We start from the raw sequence: 22,808 nt of genomic DNA on the forward strand, positions 1-22,808 counted from the left end.
ACCATTTTTTTCACCTTTTCCAATCAATGAGAAACATCCAACATCAAAACACACACATCTGTTTCCCATCACCTCCAAACCATATCTCGTATGTTTCTCTTAAGGGAGATTTCTAAAGCAATTATATCCGTGTGTTCCGTGTCTGCCTTCGATGATTTATTACTTATTTTTGAGCAGCAAAAATATTAATATCCTCTTCATCTCCCCCCACTGATATGAAATGTAATATGGTTTGAGGTTCTGATAATGGTGTGTTGTTGTGCAATAAAAACTGAGAACATTATGAGCTGTGAGAGACAAGCAATTGTTGATATGAGCAGAGCAAAATGACATGATTAGCCCCAGGTGTAGGTGAACACATGATTGACAATCAACCAAAACACATCAAAGCTTCCCCTGTGGTATTCTCTCTTTATTTTACTATCAAATCCATCAATAGCCTATATCTTGCCATCACATTAATAGGTGTGCATAAACATCCATTTTGTTTCTCAGTTTAATTTGTTTTATTATCACACTTCGTTTGTGATCCTGTTTGTGATATTCTTGCAGGATCTCAAGGCACAGCCGCGGGGAGGAAGCGGTCCGGTTTGGTGACCACAGAATTGCATCTCTGCTTTTTGCAGATGATGTGGTTATGTTGCCTTCATCACACCATGACCTCCAGCATGCACTGGAGCAGTTTGCAGCTGAGTGTGAAGCCGTTGGGATGAAAGTCAGCACCTCCAAGTCTGCCGCCACTGTTCTCTGACGGAAAATGATGGATTGCCCCCTCCAGGTTGGGAGTGGGTTACCGCCCCAAGCAAAGGAGTTCAAGTATCTCGAGGTCTTGTGCACGAGTGAGGGTAGAATGGAGCGTGAGATGGATTGTTGGTTTGGCACAGAGCCTGCAGTGATGCGGGCGCTGTGCCGGACCATCATGGTGAACAGAAAGCTGAGCCAGAAGGCAAAGCTTTCAATGTACTGGTCCATCTACGTCCCATCCCTCAGCTATGGTCATGAGCTATGAGTAATGACAAAAAGAATGAGGTTGCGGATACAAGTGCCGGAAATAAGTTTCCTCCATAGAATGGCTGGGCTCAGCCTTAGAGATAGGGTGAAGAGCACAGACATCCGGAGGCAGCTCAGGGTAGAGCTGAAAGGGGTCAGTTGAGATGGTTCGGGCATCTGATCAGGATGCCTCCTGGGCGCCTCATGTTGGAAGTCTTCCGGGCACGTCCCACTGGTAGGAGGCCCAGGGGAAGACCCAGAGCACGCTAAAGGGACTACATATCTCGTCTGGCCTGGGAATGCCTCGGGATCCCCCAGGAGGATCTGGAAAGCGTCTCCATGCTTTGCTCTACCTGCTGCCCCCACAACCCGGCTTCGGATAAGTGGTTGAGGATGGATGGATGGATGGACTCTCCTCAGTTCTGCTTTTAACATCCCAAAGGTTTATTTTCTTTATTTAACTGTACTTTTAGAATGTTTTAATAATTAATACATGATATTAATTGTACACAGTTACAAGGTGCTTTGCATCCTTCATTAATTTGTCATTAACTATGCTGCTACCTTTTTCCTGCTCTCTCAGCTGCGTCAGAAAATGGCAGACTGTGACACACAGGCTCATCGTTTCGTTTTTTGATTTATAATCAAATATTAGACGTGCGTGCACTCACATTAACATGCACAGGTGTTTTTGAGAAACAGTGATCAGAAGCAGCTAGTGTCTCATGATTAAATCCACGTCTCGCTGGTGGAGACACTCTCAGCGTTACTGCTCTCCATCACCTCTCTCACTTGACATCAGCTGCACTCTCCCTCTCTGAGTCTACAAAATGACTAATTCATCAGTCACACCTAACAGGAACCACTCACAGGTCCTCAACATTGTTTTTGAATCCACCTTAGCGCACACACACACTCACACAGTCACTCACACACACCACTCGATGATGAAGTAAAGGATTATCCAGGTTAATGAACAGATTTGCATAACCACTCACTCAGGTACTGTCTATTTCCGTGTGTGTGTGTGTGTGTGTGTGTGTGTGTGTGGCCTTTGTCATATTTTGTCACTTTACAGATTATAATTTGCTTGATGGAGTATTAACGAAATGTGATAGATTGCCTCAGGGCCCTATAATCAAATGGTGATTGCACAGTGCTCTTTAAACCATCAGTTATGTTTTCAGTGTGTGCCAGTGATTTTGTCTGATTGACTTTAGTCCAGAGTTAAATATCTTGACAACAAGTCAATGGACTGCCATTATGTTTGGCCAGTGGCCAGTGGCCACATACTCATGGTCCACTGAGAATTAATCTTTATGACTTCAGTGAGCCCAAACGGTTTGTCCAAGAGGAAGTGTGAGAAACAGAAACAGATTTTGGCAGAAACTGCACACAGATTCATAGTAAGGGAGAGTAATACAGTATGCAGCAGCCAGTCTGGACAACTGTCTGTGGAGGTGATATCTTTCCATCATAAACCATTTGAGTTTTAACTATTGTAACAAGCCAATCACCAGAATATGTTATATATGTTGGCATTGTACATTTATGCAAACCAGGAATATGCAACTGTGAGTAGAGTAACTAGGAGCAGTGTGAATGGCAATCGAAAAATACCATATTGTAAATCTAAATCTGGACAATTCACCTTTCCTTTTCATTAAAGGGTTGTTTTTGGGGAGTTTTTCCTTATCCTCTGTGAGGGTCCAAAGGACAGAAGCATGTTGTATGCTGTAAAGCCATTCAACTCAAGTACAGCTGAGGATGATGAAGTGCAGTTGAACCTTGACATGTATATGTCAATCTTGGAATCAATCAGCTTTTGGTCTGACAATGATAAAGCCTTCGGGGGAGAGGACCAATATTTTGGGCTGATCCAGTGTAGAAATTACGTTAAATTACCTCTTCAGACTATAGGCAATGGGTTCCAAGACTGCATTTTGGATGGTGCATTTCTGCGTCTCCACAAGGACTGTTAAAACGTAATTGCTCAAAACTACTCAGGACGAGATTTTGGTATCAGAGGTGTTCTGGTTCCTGTTTGTAGTCCGTTTGTAGTCTGTTTCCCTCAGATTCTACATACATATGCATTTCTCTGTTTATAGAGATAATGTAAATGTAGAGCTCAGCTTGACAAGCTCAGCAGAAATATCCTTAAATGGCTTGTGCACAGAGGATAAATTTAGTCAACAAGGAGAATCAAAGAACAAAGACATTGATTTTTCATCCATCAAACAATCTTGTTTTCTTTGGTGTAATGAGTCTTAAAGCACCCTTGGTCCACTCGCAGGCTATAGTTATTTAGTACTGTTGCCACAGGTATACACTGTAATATGAAGTGTTAATAGTCGCTGCAGCATAAAATAAGAATATTCCTTTCAGTTGGCACAATAACAAAACAACATACCTGTTTATTATTGTTAATAATACAAGCAATATGACTTTAATATGTGGCTTACTCTGTGTTATAAGTGCTGCGTTGTCGGGTATGTAAGAATGTTTGAAAATACACCAATGCTTTTCAGGGTTAACAATATGGTTCATGGGGGAACAATCACACTTAATCGCCTTTTGTATGCACAAACAAAACAGTTTGCAGCATGGCTCTTCTCTAGTTGTTGACAAAAGGCATTCTGGGAAACAAAGTGGGGACACCAATCAACTGCAACACTGCTGCTGTTATTAGATAGGGTTATTAGAAAAAAGTGTAGTCGTATTTAGAAATGACTGCGATTTAGTGACTGAACCGAAATGAGATAAATCTCAGTGTTGTCTCTAGTACTAACCAGCCAGAGGATTCAATGTGGACATGCAGCACCACGGGCCAGGTAGTTAGTATTTGTGTCATGTATTAGTTTAAAAGTTGTGAATGAAAGGGAGCACTGCACAAAGAAAAAAATCTGTCCATACCTATTTTACCATAACTAAAATTTAACGTGTGTTTAGTTGTGTGTGTTGGTGATGACCTCTGTTTCAGATCAGTGGTGACAGTAGGGCAAGAAGCTGGAGGTCAGGGGACAGGGAGGAGTTGGTGTCTTTTTCTTGTGTGTGTGTGTGTGTGTGTGCGTGTGTGTGTGTGCACCATGTGTGTTCCTACCTTGCTACATGGCATTATCCAGTAGGAGATAGCCAGGAAGGGCAGACCGATGGTGACCCCCAGCACCGTCCAGCACTTCACCCCGATAGACTGCTGCCTCAGACCAGGCAGGTTCTCGTACCAGATAGTCAGCAGCTGCTGTTGACAGTTGGGGTGAGCAACGAACTGGAAAGAGAGATGGGGACAAGAAATTTAAATCAATGGAGAATGTAAGAAAGAGGAAAGAGGAAGAGGGGACGGGTGTGAACAACCATCAATAAGATTTTCAGAAAGGCAATGCTAATTTGCTTTTCTCATATCCACAAAACATTTGGATTTTGTTTTTGATTGTTTAACAGATCGCTTGGGGGATCTTAAGTCTGTACAGCAGCAGCACACTGAGCAAACATGGTGCCAGAACAACACTGACAGCTACATGAAATGGCCCAGTAGTCACAAAGAGGAAGAAGGTGGCTTATTTGACAGACTGACTGCAGAGACATCCTAGGGTTCAATGTAAAAAAAAAAAAAATATATATATATATATATACAGTACAGGCCAAAAGTTTGGACACACCTTCTCATTCAATGCGTTTTCTTTATTTTCATGACTATTTACATTGTAGATTCTCACTGAAGGCATCAAAACTATGAATGAACACATGTGGAGTTATGTACTTAACAAAAAAAGGTGAAATAACTGAAAACATGTTTTATATTCTAGTTTCTTCAAAATAGCCACCCTTTGCTCTGATTACTGCTTTGCACACTCTTGGCATTCTCTCCATGAGCTTCAAGAGGTAGTCACCTGAAATGGTTTCCACTTCACAGGTGTGCCTTATCAGGGTTAATTAGTGGAATTTCTTGCTTTATCAATGGGGTTGGGACCATCAGTTGTGTTGTGCAGAAGTCAGGTTAATACACAGCCGACAGCCCTATTGGACAACTGTTAAAATTCATATTATGGCAAGAACCAATCAGCTAACTAAAGAAAAACGAGTGGCCATCATTACTTTAAGAAATGAAGGTCAGTCAGTCCGGAAAATTGCAAAAACTTTAAATGTGTCCCCAAGTGGAGTCGCAAAAACCATCAAGTGCTACAACGAAACTGGCACACATGAGGACCGACCCAGGAAAGGAAGACCAAGAGTCACCTCTGCTTCTGAGGATAAGTTCATCCGAGTCACCAGCCTCAGAAATCGCAAGTTAACAGCAGCTCAGATCAGAGACCAGATGAATGCCACACAGAGATCTAGCAGCAGACCCATCTCTAGAACAACTGTTAAGAGGAGACTGCGCAAATCAGGCCTTCATGGTCAAATAGCTGCTAGGAAACCACTGCTAAGGAGAGGCAACAAGCAGAAGAGATTTGTTTGGGCCAAGAAACACAAGGAATGGACATTAGACCAGTGGAAATCTGTGCTTTGGTCTGATGAGTCCAAATTTGAGATCTTTGGTTCCAACCGCCGTGTCTTTGTGAGACGCAGAAAAGGTGAACGGATGGATTCCACATGCCTGGTTCCCACTGTGAAGCATGGAGGAGGAGGTGTGATGGTGTGGGGGTGTTTTGCTGGTGACACTGTTGGGGATTTATTCAAAATTGAAGGCACACTGAACCAGCATGGCTACCACAGCATCCTGCAGCGACATGCCATCCCATCCGGTTTGCGTTTAGTTGGACGATCATTTATTTTTCAACAGGACAATGACCCCAAACACACCTCCAGGCTGTGTAAGGGCTATTTGACCAAGAAGGAGAGTGATGGAGTGCTGCGGCAGATGACCTGGCCTCCACAGTCACCGGACGTGAACCCAATCGAGATGGTTTGGGGTGAGCTGGACCGCAGAGTGAAGGCAAAGGGGCCAACAAGTGCTAAACACCTCTGGGAACTCCTTCAAGACTGTTGGAAAACCATTTCAGGTGACTACCTCTTGAAGCTCATGGAGAGAATGCCAAGAGTGTGCAAAGCAGTAATCAGAGCAAAGGGTGGCTATTTTGAAGAAACTAGAATATAAAACATGTTTTCAGTTATTTCACCTTTTTTTGTTAAGTACATAACTCCACATGTGTTCATTCATAGTTTTGATGCCTTCAGTGAGAATCTACAATGTAAATAGTCATGAAAATAAAGAAAACGCATTGAATGAGAAGGTGTGTCCAAACTTTTGGCCTGTACTGTATATATATATATATATATATATATAGAAAGAGAGAGAGAGAGAGAGAATAAAAATATGTTCTGGCAAACTATCTTTAAACCTTTTTACTGAATGTTTTCACTCAAACATTTAATTACCAGGGCGGCACAGTGGTGTGGTGGTTAGCACAGCAAGACGGTTGCTGGTTCGATCCTGGGCGTGGGAGCCCTTCTTTGCGGAGTTTGCATGTTCTCCCCGTGTCAGCGTGGGTTCTCTCCGGGCACTCCGGCTTCCCCCCACAGTCCAAAGACATGCAGATTGGGGATTAGGTTAATTGATAACTCTAAATTGTCCATAGGTGTGAATGTGAGCGTGAATGGTTGTTTGTCTCTATGTGTCAGCCATGCAATAGTCTGGCGACCTGTCCAGGGTGTACCCTGCCTCTCGCCCGATGTCAGCTGGGATAGGCTCCAGCCCCCCTGCGACCCTCAAGAGGATGAAGCGGTTAGAAGATGAATGAATGAATGAATGAATTTAATTACAGGTTCATCCATCAATAATAATGATCCAATAATGTACAGTATATATGACACTCTGAAAGGGGTCCTTCTGTCTTGGCACTTTTATGTTTTACACTTGAGTTCGTTTTGCTGCTAATGCATTTGGAATTTTATGTAGAATTTGTGAATGTAAGATTTAAAAATAAAAAAAAAATAGAAATGAATCAACTAAGTATTAAGAGTCTTTGCAAATTGGAGTCCTTTTTAGATCTGATTTGAAGTATGATAATGTAGATGATGATTACAGAGATGGAAGAAGGTTGTTCTAACGAGATGATCCTCTGTATTTCAATGAATATTGATTAAGAGAGGTCCGACAATATACATTGTTGTGTACTTTAATTGAAGTACTATTAACAGTCCAAATACTCCATCACCACTGCGTCATTCTCAGGACACAACACTCCAGGGACAAGAAAATTACACCAGTGATTGTTTCAAATTGGTCCTATCTAGATCATGGGGCTGTGGGACATTTTTTGTTTGTTCAAATTTGAAAATCATTTTTTTTTCTAGAGACAGCTCATAGGCTTATCGTGTTTTACAGTGTTTTAAAAATAGGTAGCATATGGTGAAGGAGATGTCCTCTATGATTCTAAATGTTGATGTTTTTATGGTCCAGCCTGTATCTCTTTGAACAATATGTCCATCCATTACGTCCAACATCCACATACTGTTTGGATTTTAATGCCAAAAGCAGCAGGCTGAGTTTATTTTCTGCTTCTTATAAGACATATCACTATCTCTATCATAAAAAGCACCAATGCTACACCTGGCACTTTCATTTACTTTTGAATTACAACAGTGCAATGAATATAAAATTAATAACAGACAACAAAACATACTGTATTCATGAGGAGGGCTTCTGGTGGTCAAGTTGGTCCCAATAGCTGAGTGTGTAGGCTGCTTTTCTATTTAACTTTATATTCACAGCTGCCACTCGGCTTTATTTAAAATATGAGATGTAAAATGAAATGAATTTAAAGGAATATTTCATCCCCCAAATGACCCCATTTGTTTATCAGTAACGCATACTGTTTTATGCAGACCTTGTGAGGAAAACTTAATGAACTGAACTCACAGGTGACCATATTTAATAACTCTATCAAAAACATCTGTTTAAAATTATCACACAACTCGTGAGGTATAATCCAGGTCTTATTTAACATTTAATGCTTAGCACGTTCCCAACAGACAGCCCTCTCTGACAGGAAACTGAACTCAAAGTAAAACTTAAATGTGCTTTTATTCAAAGCCAGACTCCATTGACAAAACCAGTAATTTTACCTTATAGAACACAGGAGCTGCTGCCTCCATTTGTAGCTTGTTTGTGTTATTATGTGACTTTGGTGAATATGAAATAACCCTTCCTAACACCAAAGTCACATAATAACACAAACAAACTAAATGATTGAGGCAGTGGTAGGCCGGCAGCTAATAAACATTAATGAACATATGGCCATTTAGGGGGGGAGTTTTTCCTTTGATATACAGTATGAAAAAAGGAAGCAGGCAGCAGCTACACTCATTACTGGTGCATGTTTGCTTTATTAGATGAGGCTTGGTCTGGCATTTAAGCATCTGTTAGTGACTTCAAGAAAGGAAGTGATGATTGAGAACTACTGGTCTGTCGAGGAAGGAGAGGATGGATGTTTTTGTTCCAGCTGGAGGAAGGATGTGGACGACAGGGCAATCGATACTCAGTAGGAGGTCAACCAGTGTAACAATCAAACTCTGTGTTTGTGTGTTGTTTTTTGGTAACATTTGGTAACACATCTGAGCAACAGGTTACATCCGATCAAACCTGCTCTCCCCCTTTGTCTTCTCCACCCATTGATCCTTTCCACCCCTTCACCAATCAGCCTCAGCCATCACCGTCGAGGAGCATTTACCAGAGCTGACGATTGACATCCTCTGCTCTCATCCGCCGATCGAAACGCACACATGTACCGCGTGTATGTGCGCATTCAATCGTTTCTACATTCACAGGGGGAAACCACACACCCCCTGCACACCCAATCGTACTTAACATAGTTTCCCACTGGTGTCCGGTGACCGGTCTATCAACCCAATGATCCATGACACAAACCCTGTCTGCGTCCGGCCACATGCGCTACACCACAGTCATGTTTCACCTGGTTGCCATGGCAACCTATCCCTCCCTCTCTCCGTGCTTCCTGTGTAATTAGCTCCCTGAATATTGGTCACACTCTTGTGCACACACACACTCACACACACACACACTCTTGGGATTTATCTGAGGCATGTGTGTGTGTGTGTGTGTGTGTGTGAGAGAGAGAGAGAGAGAGAGAGAGAGAGAGAGAGAGAGAGAGAGAGAGAGAGAAAGTATTGTAGTGAGAAATGGGGAAAAGGCATGTGGTTTGACATTTAGGAGAACACCTCTGCTCAGCAGGGTTTAACTCTGAAATAGAGGCCAGTTTGATGTTTACATGGGGCCCTCTGAGGCCACACGCACGATAACACGCAAACATACAGTATGTGCATGTGCACAAAATGGCTCATAGACACCAGCTTGCTCACACACACGAATGCACACGTTACATGTAAATCACTGCCTGCAATAAAACACACAAAATAATCCTAAACACAACAGGATGTGGATAAGAATTTTCTGATGTTATGTCTTATTCATTCACCTATGTTTTTTTTTATGTTGCTCTTCTTTCACAGGGACATCAGCTATAGTAGCTGGTATGGATTGAGTATCTTGCTCAAGGACTCTTGGCTCTAGGGTGAATATGTAGTTCTTCTAACAAGTCCTCATATCAAATCGAAATCTACAACATCTGTATAAAGAGAGAGTGTCACCTCTAAAGCTTGGTCGATTTCTCAGACTCTCAACATCCCCTCCTTGTTGAGTTTCAGATGCTTCCATCAGGGCGGAGGTTTTGCCTTCCTAGATGTAGCACTAAGCGTTACAGATCATCCTTTGTCCCGTCTGCTATCACTTCTCTTAACCGGCAGTAACCATTAATGTCCATCATTACCTCTGACAGCGTTTGATACTGGATTCTGTGTGTTTGTATTGTGTTGTACTCATGACTACTGTCTGTATCTCAAATTCCTCCTCGAGGACATTAAAGTTTACTTTACCTTACCTCAAGAAACAATAAGCATAACCGAAATTCTACTTACATCTTTTTTTTTATGGGAATTTGATATTCTGCTCTAATTTAGTACCAAGTTTCCCAAACCCAGACGTTACCAAGTTGCATTATGGAAAAAATGTAGGCTTCAGTGTTTTTGGACCTGGCCCTTTGTTAGAGACTCTAATTCGTCTTTGATTTTATGTCTTACAAGTCCACCAACTTTATGAAAATGCATTACAAAATAGCTGGAGTACCCATTTAGAGTATGTTTAAGTATAGAAAAGATCACCCTGGCCTCCTCATCCTAATGATTTGCTGCACTACAATAATCACACCACTTCCTGCTTTGGTATTATACATGTTAACAGGCCACTTTAAGATGTTTGATTAAACAACCACCACTGCCGCTTTTCTCAGTCCTTTGTGCTCCTGCTTTCATTACTGGTATGTACAGTGTATTGGTGATGATCCTAGAAGAATACAAGATTATAAGTGTTGCATGTTGTGAACAAAATGTGAACTATAACTGAAACTACCACTCATCCTTTACGGTTGATTTATCCGTTATTTTTTTTGGTCACCTCACCTTCTTGACTTCGTACTTGATGGCCAGTATGACACGGCTGAGGCAGGGTCGGTTGTAGGGGCTTGGAGAGCACTGATCCACGTCGCCGTTCAGTATGGCCTCCACTTCCTCTGTGTTCCGACAAAGGTCCAACACACCCACCACAAAATCCTTACACTGCATGGACAGCTTACGGTAGTCATTCTGACAGGGAGAGAGGACAGATGGGAAAAAGGACATGAGGGAATAGAAACTGGACTTTAATTAAACATCAACTGAGGATATCATGTAAACTGGTTTCAGACAAGGCAGCATTCTTCAAATGTATGAACGCAGATTGTGATTGTGTCCTTAGCTACCTCCTTTGTCTTTTATCACTGTCCCAATGTTTGCTGTCTTTTCCTGTCTTGTTTTACACATGTTTATGCTGTGTCTTCTCCTCAAACTTTCACAAAAAAAAAAAGTTTGAAACAGCTTCTCTTGTATTACATGCCTGCATGTGTGTGGGTCCTCACCTGTGTGAGCTTGGACATGTTTTTTTTTTGAGGGGTTAATGACTTGAGAAATGCCAACTTCAAAGAGACATTTATTCTCATTTGCAATTTTATGGCCCGTGTTAGTGTAAAAAGACTGATAGGATGATAATGTGATTTGGTTCATGACCTTTCCATTTTGAAATAAATCAACATGACTTGGCATGAAAACAAAAAAAAGTCAGCAGGAAGAATGCAGAGAGCTGGGTTATCTTTAGAAATGATATTTGCCTACTGAGGGAGTCCAGTTGACTTGTGTTATCTTAATAGCCAAGCAAATTCCGTGTAATTTCGACAAGAAATGAACATCACCGTGTAGAATGATCATTTCACAGTAATCTCACATTGGAAAATATCTTTGTTACATTCTTAGTTTTTATACATTATCAGGTTCAACAGTCATAGAGTGCACTCAAACACCACAAAAGCTACAATAAGGGATCCACTTTGAATAAATGCTTTATCCGATTTTATGCACAGTTTAAATTTGCACATAAAATGAATGAAAATGGATGGAATTTGAATGAAACAACATATACCAGAAGATGACCACTCCAGCAAAAAGGCCAAAAAGTAAAGAATAAAAAGGGCGCCTGAGAATAACACAACAAAGATGAGAGCAAGGAGAAGGAGGACAGAGTGAACGCAGGAGGCTGATCCATTCATTCAGTGAACATGATTGTCTTCCCGGGAGGCAACAAAGTAATGGCATGGATTTACCAGTAATAGAAGAACTACTGGTGTTGTCTTGTTGCACTCTCCTAAGTATATTTGCATAACAGCAGTCGATGGAAACACTGATTTGCATTTTATATTGCCACTGTTTTCAAAAATTGCTTCAACCTGTGTGCATCAGTGAAATAGAAAAAGACGATGGAAAGCTGCACACTCACAACGCTGATGCACGACATTTCTGCACACAGCCATCTTCAGGACAATGACAGACACCTGACTGACATTTATACTCAGTGTTAAAAAACAAGGTAATCAACGTGAGGCCAGTCAGTCGAAGGTTTCTTTCAACTTATGAAGAATAAAAAACATCTTTGTTATTAATATCAAAGCGTGGATCTGTATATGCTGAAACAAATGCATCAGAGTTATCAATGTGCAGCTTTTTAATTAACGGAATGGAAACATCACTATTGTTGCTTATTGAACCCTTTATTGACTTCCCTGATGAAGAGAAGCTAACACTGGTTATATAAGTACATCCGACCTGGCAGTCTAACTGGTCAAACTGACATTCAAAATGTGCTGAAATCAGCATGACCTCATGACTATAAATAACTTCCAGAGCTGGACCAAAAACCAGCAGGCTACAATATTAATACAAAATTGATTGTTTTGTTGATTTAAATCAACTGTCTTTTATAATTATCATCTCTGGTCAGAGTGCTGTTAGATCAGCCCGTTAATGCAGATGTGCGCCTCCTTTGTGTGCAGCAAGCTGGAGAGCAAAACAGTTTTGTGACCTTGGTGAAAATGTTGCTTTTGAAAGACATAACACTGACAAATATAGATTGAAGCTTAATATTTATTTGGATGAAAACATGGTAAATGGAAATGATTACATCCGTCTTTTTTCAATAAATGTTTACTTTTAGTCTGTACAACATTTTGGTGGGTCACCAATTATAAATGTTTGGATCACATCAGCTGTGCTGGTGATTGTAGGGATATCTTAAAAATAGCCTACATGTGAAGATTGCTGCTGTAGTAGTTAAATCTTTCCATGGAAGATTAATTTAGCAGATATCATAGGTACAACAAGACTGAGCTCAGTTTTGTGTTTATGTGTGTGGCATTTATTTAGTGTGGGAAATCCCAAAATCTCTACAAAGCATAAACATTAGCTCAAGTTGGCTGGCTGACTAAGCAGAGACTAGAATAGTTTCTGTTGCTAGGTTGTTGCTAAGGGTCAACATATTTACTGGAGTAGTAAACTAACTTTCATTACATGGGGGTCTACTGACATGACTGATTGTTTTCCAGTTATTGGTCAGACCCCATGTATTTCCCATTGACATGATGGACGTAGCTACTGTAGCTACATCACTCATTGGCTTCAGTTTCTAGCCCCAGATGTTGCCGCTTAGTATTTCCATGGATACGGAGATAACCCTAGCAAAAGGTGTTTCATTTTAAGAATAATTTGCCCCACAATATGAATGTATTTTGATGATATCTTTTATTCTGTGGTGACTCTCAATCGCATTATTACAGTCAAGGGTGTGCCTTACAGTCATTATTGGCACATCAGTGATGCGTACAGCCGCATCACTGATGTGCCAATACTGATGGTAAATCACATCCTTGAGTGTTATATTGCTTAAATGTAATTTGGCTTTTATTTCTGGAACCATGGCTGTTAAATATACTGTACCTTTGCCCACTTAAACACAAGTCACAATTCCTGTCAGGCCTTTTTAACTTTCCTTCTGTTTATTCATAAATCATTCCAGCTTTAACTACAAAAGCACTGACTGTAAAACTCTAGGCCGATAAGTTAGCTAATGGTGGATACCAAAGTTTTTCTTTTCGTTGTAGTTGTTGTCATTAATTCACCATCTGGTGCCAGGGAAACAACCTTTAATAACCTCTAACCTCTAACCTTTTGCATGAAAAACTTTTTTTTAAATAACTGCTTCAAAAGTCTTTTCACTATATATAATATATAGTATCACATAATACTCTAGTATCTATTTTTTATTGCTGTGAAAACATTCACAAATTTCACCTTGAAACAACTGTATTTATTGAAGTTTCCCGTGAAAAACTACAACTACTAAAACATTTTTACGAATGAGAGCTTGAACGCATTGTAATGTTACTCAATGCAACCTCTGTCAGGCCTTAAACCCAGCCCCTGGCTGCTCACAGCTTACTTTAACTACTTCTAGTGTTGCCGAAGTCAACACAGATATGTTGTTCATAATGTCACATTATCAAGGGTGCCTCCTCTGACGCATCAATGCTGAGTTAAAGGAAATGGCCACTTTAGAATGAAAATACAGACAGTACTTACTGACCCTCATGCTGACAAGAAGTCCAGTGTAGTTTTTTAATCCACAAAACTCGTTCGGGGTATCGGAGGATAACAGCTAGCCGGATTTTTCCATATACTCAAAGTGCATGGAACCCACGTCCAAAATCATTTTGAAAATGTAATAAAACTCTGCTAATGCATTTCAAAAACGGCAGAACGGCTCGTCCGTGCAGTTAGCCTGCAGGCATGCTGTGTTTACATGGCAACTTGCGTTCAGAGACGTTTTTGTTCTTGTGTCTCGCAAGGTGCAGGCCAACTGACCATGGTGAGAAATTATGCTATGAAAGTGGAGTAAATTATGTCTTTTCAAGTCAATTTTGCATGCCGCGGCTTCAGGGCACTTGGATTACGACGGACGAGCCGTTCTAACGTTTTTGAAATGCATTAGCAGAGTTTTATTACATTTTCAAAATGATTTTGGACGTGGGTTCCATGCACTTCAAGTGTATGGAAAAATCCGGCTAGCTGTTATCCTCCGATACCCCAAATGAGTTTTGTGGATTAGAAAACTACACTGGACTTCTTGTCGGCATGAGGGCCAGTAAGTACTGTCTGTATTTTCATTCTAAAGTGGCCATTTCCTTTAACAGCGTCCTTTCATTTTGATGATGTCCCAGTAAAGATCTCTGTTTGTCCCAAACACATTTTCTATTGTCTAACGATGGGACACTGTCAGTCTTGAGTCCTGCTTTCTAGCCTGTGCAAAACATCCACCACTGCCATCTGTGAATTTAATCTTAGCTGCTGATAGGCCGATGGCAGTCAACAAGGCAAGTATCAGCCAGTACTGATGTGTGGCTTATAAATGAATGCATCCCTAGTTTCAACCCTCTGCCTCTCTGTCTTGGGGCCCCCGCAGTTCACTTCTCAGCCCTCTTTCTATCACTACCTTCGCCCTCCAGGCTTGTTTTGTTACTCAACATTTGGCCAAGCAGGTAAGCACTGCAGTCAGCAGATTGGAGCTTCTGGCAGGTTTAGAGTCCCTACGGAGTGATTCTCATTATGCTTTCACTGCCGTGTTTATTCTGTGTACAATCATACCATTACAGTGTGTTGATAATGCCCACTTTCATCCAAACTTTTACACAGGTCTACCCACCAAAATCATTAATTCAGCGATCAATTTAAATTAGCAGCTCTACTCTCACTTCCTTTTAGGGCACACTTCTGCTGTAAGCAGGTGTGATAAAGTGTGTACTTTGCACTCAGTGACGGTGAATATTATTTGCATTCCTCCAGTGTTTGACCCTTTTAGTGAGGAGTTTCGTGCTCGTGTGACTTGGACAGTGTCTGTCTTGAATATAAAATGGTGTAATCATTTTTGTAAAGTCACAGTGTGTCCGTCCTCTTAAATACCAAACAGCTGCGAAAAATATCATGCATTTTAAAATCCAGGTCTTCGGGCCTGGATTTATCACAGAAAATAAAAAATAAACTGAACAGCATGTTAGATAAGGCTGGTCAAAAGGCTTATCGCTATCTGGAAATTAAAAAGTAAATTCTGGGCAGCAAGCACCGACTGGCCCTTTGGGGACATGAAGGAGAAGGTGGGGATTTGGTGCATTTCAGCTTTGGGCTGCTAAGTGAAAGAAATCAATAACAATTTCATATCTGTTTACATTCAGGGGAAAAGTTAGCTTCAGGGTAGTGCATGTACAAAAATGTTTTCTTAATAAATCATAAGACTTCATAAGCCATAAGAAGAAGACATGCGCAGAAACACCACACACATGCAGCACATGTGAAAAAAACAATCACAATTCAGGGTATGTGGTTTGTGCCTCGGGGGCCGAGATAAAGGAAAGAGAACGATGTTGTGAGATTGAAGATGGAGACAGAGGAGTGTGAAGCAAAGTGAGAATGGTTACAGATGAGTGAACTAAGGGGGGACGTGAGTCAAGCCTCAAACGTGGCGCGAGAGAGGTGTAAGATGGAGGGAGGAGAGAAGGAGAGGGAGAGGGAGAGGTTGCCTTCAATGGACACTCATTCACCACGCTTTTCACAATCTCTGTGGCTGTGTGTCTTAATTTAAACTAAATTAAACCAAAATTGGTATGACACAAGAACAGAGTGAAATGTAATTCACAAAATCAAACGACACCTTCCCCTGCTGCCTCCCTCTCCCTCCCTCTGTCTCTCCCAAGGGTGTGTTTGTGTCTGTGTCTGTGTGTGCTTGTGTCCAGAGGCTCTTATGAAAAATTGATGGGCTGTCTTAAAAAGTAAGATGTTTGGAGATAAATGTGAGGCTGTTCGGGAGGTCCTGATATGCCTTTAGCAGTCCCCACATAAGCACCCGACGTGCAACACCAGCAGCACTCTCATCTCTGCACTTTGACAGGTTGCATCAGTGTGCCACTGGGTGAGAAAGTGTTGTTTGCTTGCACTTGACTGTGTGTACATGTGCTGATTTTTTATTCTCTGTAAGCACAAGTGGATACAAGAGCTGTGTCCCATAGCAAAGTCTGATGCTAAACATTTAGCTTGTTTATATGGTTAATTAAGAATGTAACCTTTACGAAAAAAGCATGTAATGCCTCATTTCCACTGCATGGTACGGCTTGGCTCGACTCAATTTTGGTACCAGATGTTTTTGATCTATTTTGTTGTCCACTGCTGATAGTACCCCTTAGTGTAGGCTGGATTCTGGCGTGACTTCATATTTAATGCAGCACTTGCTGAAAAACGGACCAAACAGAGGACAGTCTGTACTTCATCAGTTTGTTGGGTGCAGTTTTGCAGGCTGCTTCTTTAAAAAACTGGATTGACAGGATTAAAAGAATTGCAGTAGGTAGTGACGGTAGCTTAGCTATTTAAAAATGTTGGGTTTGTGCAGGATGTCCCAAGTCACGCAAGGGGCAGTTCTCTCCTACCAATCATATAGTGGGTGCGTTTCAAAAAACATACTTATCCTTTTTACTTTTATGTACACAATTGGGACACACTACTTTCTTATAACATTACACCCTGAACTTTGAATATCTTCTCCAGACAGAAGATCAACCCGGAGAGCTCTGCTGTTGTTATTTTGCGATGTATGTAGTTTAACTTTAACACAGTTTGTAAATTCTAACATATTTGCAACAGTGAAATGACATCTGCGTTTCTCCGTCATTGTTATTTTCATAGTTATGTCCTGTTATTGTTTGGGATATTTGTGATTATTTTGTTCAGTTAAACAATCAATATTCCTCTTATTACTATTGGATTGGTCATCAGTCACTTGAATGCATCATTGTGACTTCTGATTGCTGTCACTCAGCTGTCAAGCAGTCATCTGTTTGCGGCTCAGTCGATGTGATGTATCGTCAGCTGCGCAGAGGATTGTGGGTCAGAATAGTAAGAAAAGCATGCTGGCTTGCATACTGCAAAATCAGTGTGGGTGTAGTAGAACATCCTGGTATTTTTGGCATACTGCATTGCACATACCATGTATTGGGACATACTAAATCTTTTTCTGGCATACTGAAGTATGGTAGTATGCGTATTGGAATGCACAGAGTGTTTTAGCTCCACATTCTTGTATCAACTCAGCTCACTTGGAATCTTGGCTGCACCGGTACCAAAAGAAGTTCAATCAGGAGAGACTTGAAAAATGTATTAAATGGTGAACAATAAAGATGAACTGTTCAAGGTTCTTTGACAATTAGACCACTGAAAAGTTCTTTGGCGTTTAAATTGAGGGGGTAGAGATGCCATGTTTAGTTTAGGAATACTCTCCCTGGTGGAGTCTAGACGCTGGTGGTGGAGGTGAGGAGAGGGACAGCTGAAGGATGAGGATGATGGGATGAGGAGCAGGAAGGGGCAGTGGATGTGCTAGAGGTGGAGGTGAATGGGGTGCAGGAGGGTCACATCTGTTTCTTCTGAAATGACTACTGACAGCAGCACACAAGAGAACAGTTTTAAATTTCACGCCAAAGATATGATTGGCTCAGGGAAACTGTGGCAAAATCTAGTTAAATTAACTTGGAGTTGGGGCGTCGGTGGCTTAGTGGTAGACCAGGCGCCCCATGTGCAAGGCTGTTGCCGCAGCAGCCCATGTTCGACTCCAGCCTGTGGCCCTTTGCTGCATGTCACTCCCTCTCTCTCTCCCCCTTTCACGCTTGTCTGTCCTATCAATTAAAGGTGAAAATGCCCCCAAAAAATATCTAAACAAAAAAAAATTAACTTGGAGTGACGCCATAGAAGCTGGAGTAAGGGAGAGAGATTTCTGAATGAAATGAGTGTAAAGAGAGTCTCCCTGACTGAACTTCTGCTATGCTTCATTACCAGATACCAGATACTATCTACAACTTTGCTGATGGTAAACCAAAAAAGAGCATGTCGAGTTGAGTAGAGCCGTGCTGTGCAGCATTATGTGCTTTGTTGCATTAATCTCAAAATACAGTGGAAGCCAGGAATGCCCTGATCATGTTTTTTTGCCGTTGATACAGTTTCCTGAACAGTAAGTCTAGAAAGACGACTGAAAGACGCAGAGTAATCTCTCCTGCCCTGTGTGCAGGGAGTAAGAGTGTGAATAAGAGGCAGGCAACAGGATGACGCTCATTGCAGGAGTGGGAGTTCAGTTGTAGTGAGGTAACAAGACAGCGTACCTCCAGAGTACCAAGAAACATAATAAAACACACATGGCAAAGCTGATTCACTAGTCGCTGATAAGCAGTACTTTGAGTTGTGGATAAAAACAAATTGAACTCCTTAGAAAGAGAAGACCAAAGGCTGCTCTGTGTGGCTGACTGTAATCAATCATTCATGTGTTGTGAAACTCTCCAACTTCTCAAAGTTTACTGTCGGCTGCTGAGTAATATTTTATTCACAAACTTTTCTGTCAGAACATCAAACCCAGAAAACACTAAGAAGCAATCCCTGGTGTCATAATTACGATAATGGAATCTTTGCCTGAGCTTTTATTGTCTCTATTTGATTTCCAAATATGAAACAGGACCGTGTTTCAGGATATTGGCACAGTGTCTTAAAATTATTTGATATTTTGACGTAATGAGAGGATGATATGAAGAGGGACAGGGAGACAAATAAACAGAGGAGACAGGGGGGTGATAATGAGATGGTAATGAGACAGATGAGCTCCAACACAACTCTGGTCCCTCAGGTGAGCCCCCCTCATTAACTTGTCTGGAGATGGGGAACAAAATGACAAGCTGAAAGCCTGACTGACAAACACAACGGTGGGCAGAAAGATTGACGAAGTGATGCATACGGACAAACAGAAATAAAAAAAGAGAGGGGGAAAACTGTTAATGTTCCTTAAAATGGAGTCCTATATTTCATGAAAGAAAACCCACCACTGGATTTGGACAATCAACTATGGATGTGAACACTGAACATTTGCTCTGAAGCCAACTATTTAGTCAGCTAAGTACACATATTACTTTGCTTGAGGTGAAAGAGAGGGGATTATTACCGTAAATCAAAAACTCTCTGCTGACTTTGGATAAAAGGGGGGATAAATGGAAAGGGGCACCTTTTTCACACAGTGGAACATAAGACTAGCAAAAATGACCAATGCCATAGAGGCAGCAAAGTGGCTTTTAACAGGTCTCCCTGGCAGAGAGACAAAGTGAGATTGCTCACAAAATGTATGTAATTATTACCATCCTGAATACAGAAAACAAACAGCATGGACAGCTGGAGACAAATTGAAGGTGATTTTCTCTAAAAATGCTGATGAAGGCACCTGAGCCAAAATATAGTGCTAGAATGGACTTGTTTATTATAGCACTTTAGTGTTGTTTAGTCATCTTTCATGTTTATATATATTTTTGCTACTTGAACCCTTAGCTGACTGCTAAAGGCTCAGGCTGTGGGAAGAAGTAAAAAATAAATAAATAAAAAACATTAAAAAGTGCAGGCAGAGCGAGAAGGACAGGGAGCAGCCAGGCTCTGTGCTGGGCTCTCTGTCCTTCCTCCTGGCCGGAGCAGGGAGCTTCTCTAGTGGGGAAATACAGTGTGGAGAGTTGGTGATCCATTAAGCTGGTCCATTTTCCACTGAAGACATGCATGGCTTGTGATGCCACATAGCCGGTTTGGTCAGGCTCAGGCTCAATATATTATGTGATGATCTCAGATGGGCTGGGTTCAGGCTTCAGCTCCCATGGGTGAATTCGGTTTGGGTTGTAATCTTTTCAGCCTGTTGTGAACTCTAAACCAGCCACAGACTGTTTGGGTTGTAGCTGCTGCTGCTGGAGTTTGGGCTCTGTGCGGGGGACTGTTATGAGAGTCCACCTAGCTGCATACACAGTGACGGGGCGAACTGTTAGCATCACACAGCTAACGTTATCTAATGGTATTATGTGTTTAAAGACGGAGTTGAGCAGTTTGGTGTTGGTGTTAGTTTGTGGTGCTGGATGGTGGCTGCTGCTGCTGTGCTGTGTCGGGCAGATGTTGAACTGACTGACTGCAGAGAAGAGCAGCTCTAGAGAGCCGTAACAAAAAGTTTACTGGGACTGTTAAACTGCTCAGTGTTGGATGCTAGCTGCTGCTGCTGTGTTAGCTTGTGCTAACTGCGAGGAGAGTGGCTCCGGAGACTTCAGCAACAGATGCTGATCCAGCAAGCAGTCAGATAGATCTGGGATCAGACCCACAGTGCAAAAAAGGATCTAATGCAGGTATCGTTTGAACAGAGACATTTCGATACTATTTGGTACTGGGTTATGTCGGTCAACACCTTACCCAGCCCTACTCAGGAAAGGTGTACCAGCACATCCAGGTAAGTTTGATTACTAATTTAAAATATTTTGACTTTTTATAGGTACATTTTCAGCGTCACATAATGTAGTATCTGCATGTGTCAGTCAATCAATCAATCAATCAATCAATCAATTTTATTTATAAAGCCCAATATCACAAATAACTCTTGCTCAGAGGGCTTTACAGCATACAACATCCCTCTGTCCATTGGACCCTGTGTGTGTGTGTTTGATTGCTATGAGTCAAAGACATAAAGAACTTAGATCTAGCCACTTCAAACAGTCACAGCCTATCACATACGAGCAATTTATGTCCTCTAACACACACACAAACACACACACACACACACACACACACACACACACGCTCTCTATTGTAGTATTGGCAGCATTATCATTGAAGCAAGCTTCATTTTGGCAACTTCAGTATTTTAAATGCAATCTTTTTTCTCAGTAGAAGCACACAAAATCCCATATTTTCCATCAAACAAAAAAGTGTTCCACTTTACAGTTCTTAATCACCACAACCCGGTTAGAGATTGTATTGGTAATAGGTGGATCAGAGGAGAAATAAAAAGCATGGAGTGCACTGGGAAAGCCGGTCAATATCAAAATGATGAAGGTGAATCATCCGCAGGTATGGGTTAAACATTGGCATTTCCATCAAGCACGATGTAACTATTCAGCCTGACTTCATGAAAAAATAAAAAATAAAAATGTCACAGGGAACATGCAAGGACTGTAATCATACTTGAGGGGTAAAATTTATATTCACAGTAAAGCTGTTTAATCATTTACAGAGGAGGATTAGGGCCATATGTGAAAACTGTATTTGAGTTCTGAGCTTTAAGTCAGATTAAAGACTTGAAATTCAGAATTCTGACTTTAGACTCAAATTTGTCACATGTGGTCCTGATCCTTTCATCATTCTATAGTCTTTACATTACATGCGTTGTGTGTGTGTGTCTTCAGAGTGAGCATTCCTCTCTTTCACCTTCCTGTTTTTCGCTACTCTGCCAAAACTTCTGTCAACCCTTTTTCCACCCACATGAAACGGTAGGTTTGGGCAAAAAAATAGAAGCTATAAGAGAGAGAATAGAGACCACCTTACCTTAAACTCTGTCTCGATGTTGGCCAGTCTTGCCAGCTCATTGCTGAGCTCAAGGGCAGTCAGCACAGGGTCTTCGCTGCTGAGCGACAGGTAAGCTGCACTGGCCAGGCCCTTATATGCATTCATCCTGGAGCGTGAGTGACTGAACGAGTCTTTCTTCTGTTTCTCCACACACTCCGAACACTTACAGAAGTAGTCATGGGGTCTTTCTATGCGGGCCCCCTTCGTCAAAAGGATGTGCACGATCTCGTACTCCAGGCAGTGAGCAGCCAGGATGATGGGCGTGACGTCATGTGAAAAACGTGTTCCATCCTCGTCATAGGCATAAAAGTCATCATCACGCATCTCCTGCTCCAGAGGGCTCAAAGTCAATCTGAGACCTCCGCCAAAAGCGGGATGGGCAAGAATGGCTTCAACGATTCGGACGTAACCCTTTGAGATAGCCAAAAGCAGGCCGTCCCCAATCCTGGCCAAACCATCCTTCTTTAGAAGCAGCTCTGTCACTTCTAGGTGCTCGTTGCCCACTGCCAGCTGCAAAGCATTCTGGCCCATGTAGTCCACACAGTTGAAGTTGAGGGTTTTGGACTCTTCCAGCATTTTGCGAACCACAGGGATGTTTCCGTATTCAGCAGCATCCAGAAAACGTTCCTCCTCTGGTGTTAGCGCCGAGCCGCGTTCATTGAACATATAGGCCGGGCCCCGCACTGCCTGGCGACGCCCCTTCTCTCTCAGTGTGGTGTGCCGGCGATGCATGGCCTCCACCCTGGAAATAATAAAAAGTAAAAAGAACAAGGATGACAATGATGAAGATGGAGATCAAAGCCAAAGAATGTGTTTGTGTATCAGGAGTGATGAAGTGATGGAGGGTGAAGGAAAGAGCAAGAGAGCAAATGATGAAGGCAAGAGGAAAAGACAGTATCATTAGTTACATCAAACTGACTATGGCGTAACAAGGCAAACAAAGTTAGAAC

At 41.7% G+C, this 22,808-nt stretch overlaps 1 protein-coding gene across 1 annotated transcript in view; it reads right to left on the bottom strand.

Annotated features, from left to right (window-relative positions):
• The window catches only part of trpc7b (transient receptor potential cation channel, subfamily C, member 7b), an 84,626-nt gene that overhangs the window by 51,175 nt on the left and 10,643 nt on the right, over positions 1 to 22,808 (bottom strand). The window contains exons 2-4 of the mRNA XM_033632462.2: positions 21,838 to 22,600; positions 10,465 to 10,647; positions 4,091 to 4,255 (exon numbers count right to left, since the gene is read on the bottom strand). Of these exons, the coding sequence (XP_033488353.2) occupies positions 4,091 to 4,255; positions 10,465 to 10,647; positions 21,838 to 22,600 (1,111 nt within the window). The remainder of the gene's footprint in view (positions 1 to 4,090; positions 4,256 to 10,464; positions 10,648 to 21,837; positions 22,601 to 22,808) is intronic.

The sequence above is a fragment of the Epinephelus lanceolatus genome, chromosome 7 (assembly GCF_041903045.1).
Source record: "Epinephelus lanceolatus isolate andai-2023 chromosome 7, ASM4190304v1, whole genome shotgun sequence".
NCBI lineage: Eukaryota > Metazoa > Chordata > Actinopteri > Perciformes > Serranidae > Epinephelus > Epinephelus lanceolatus.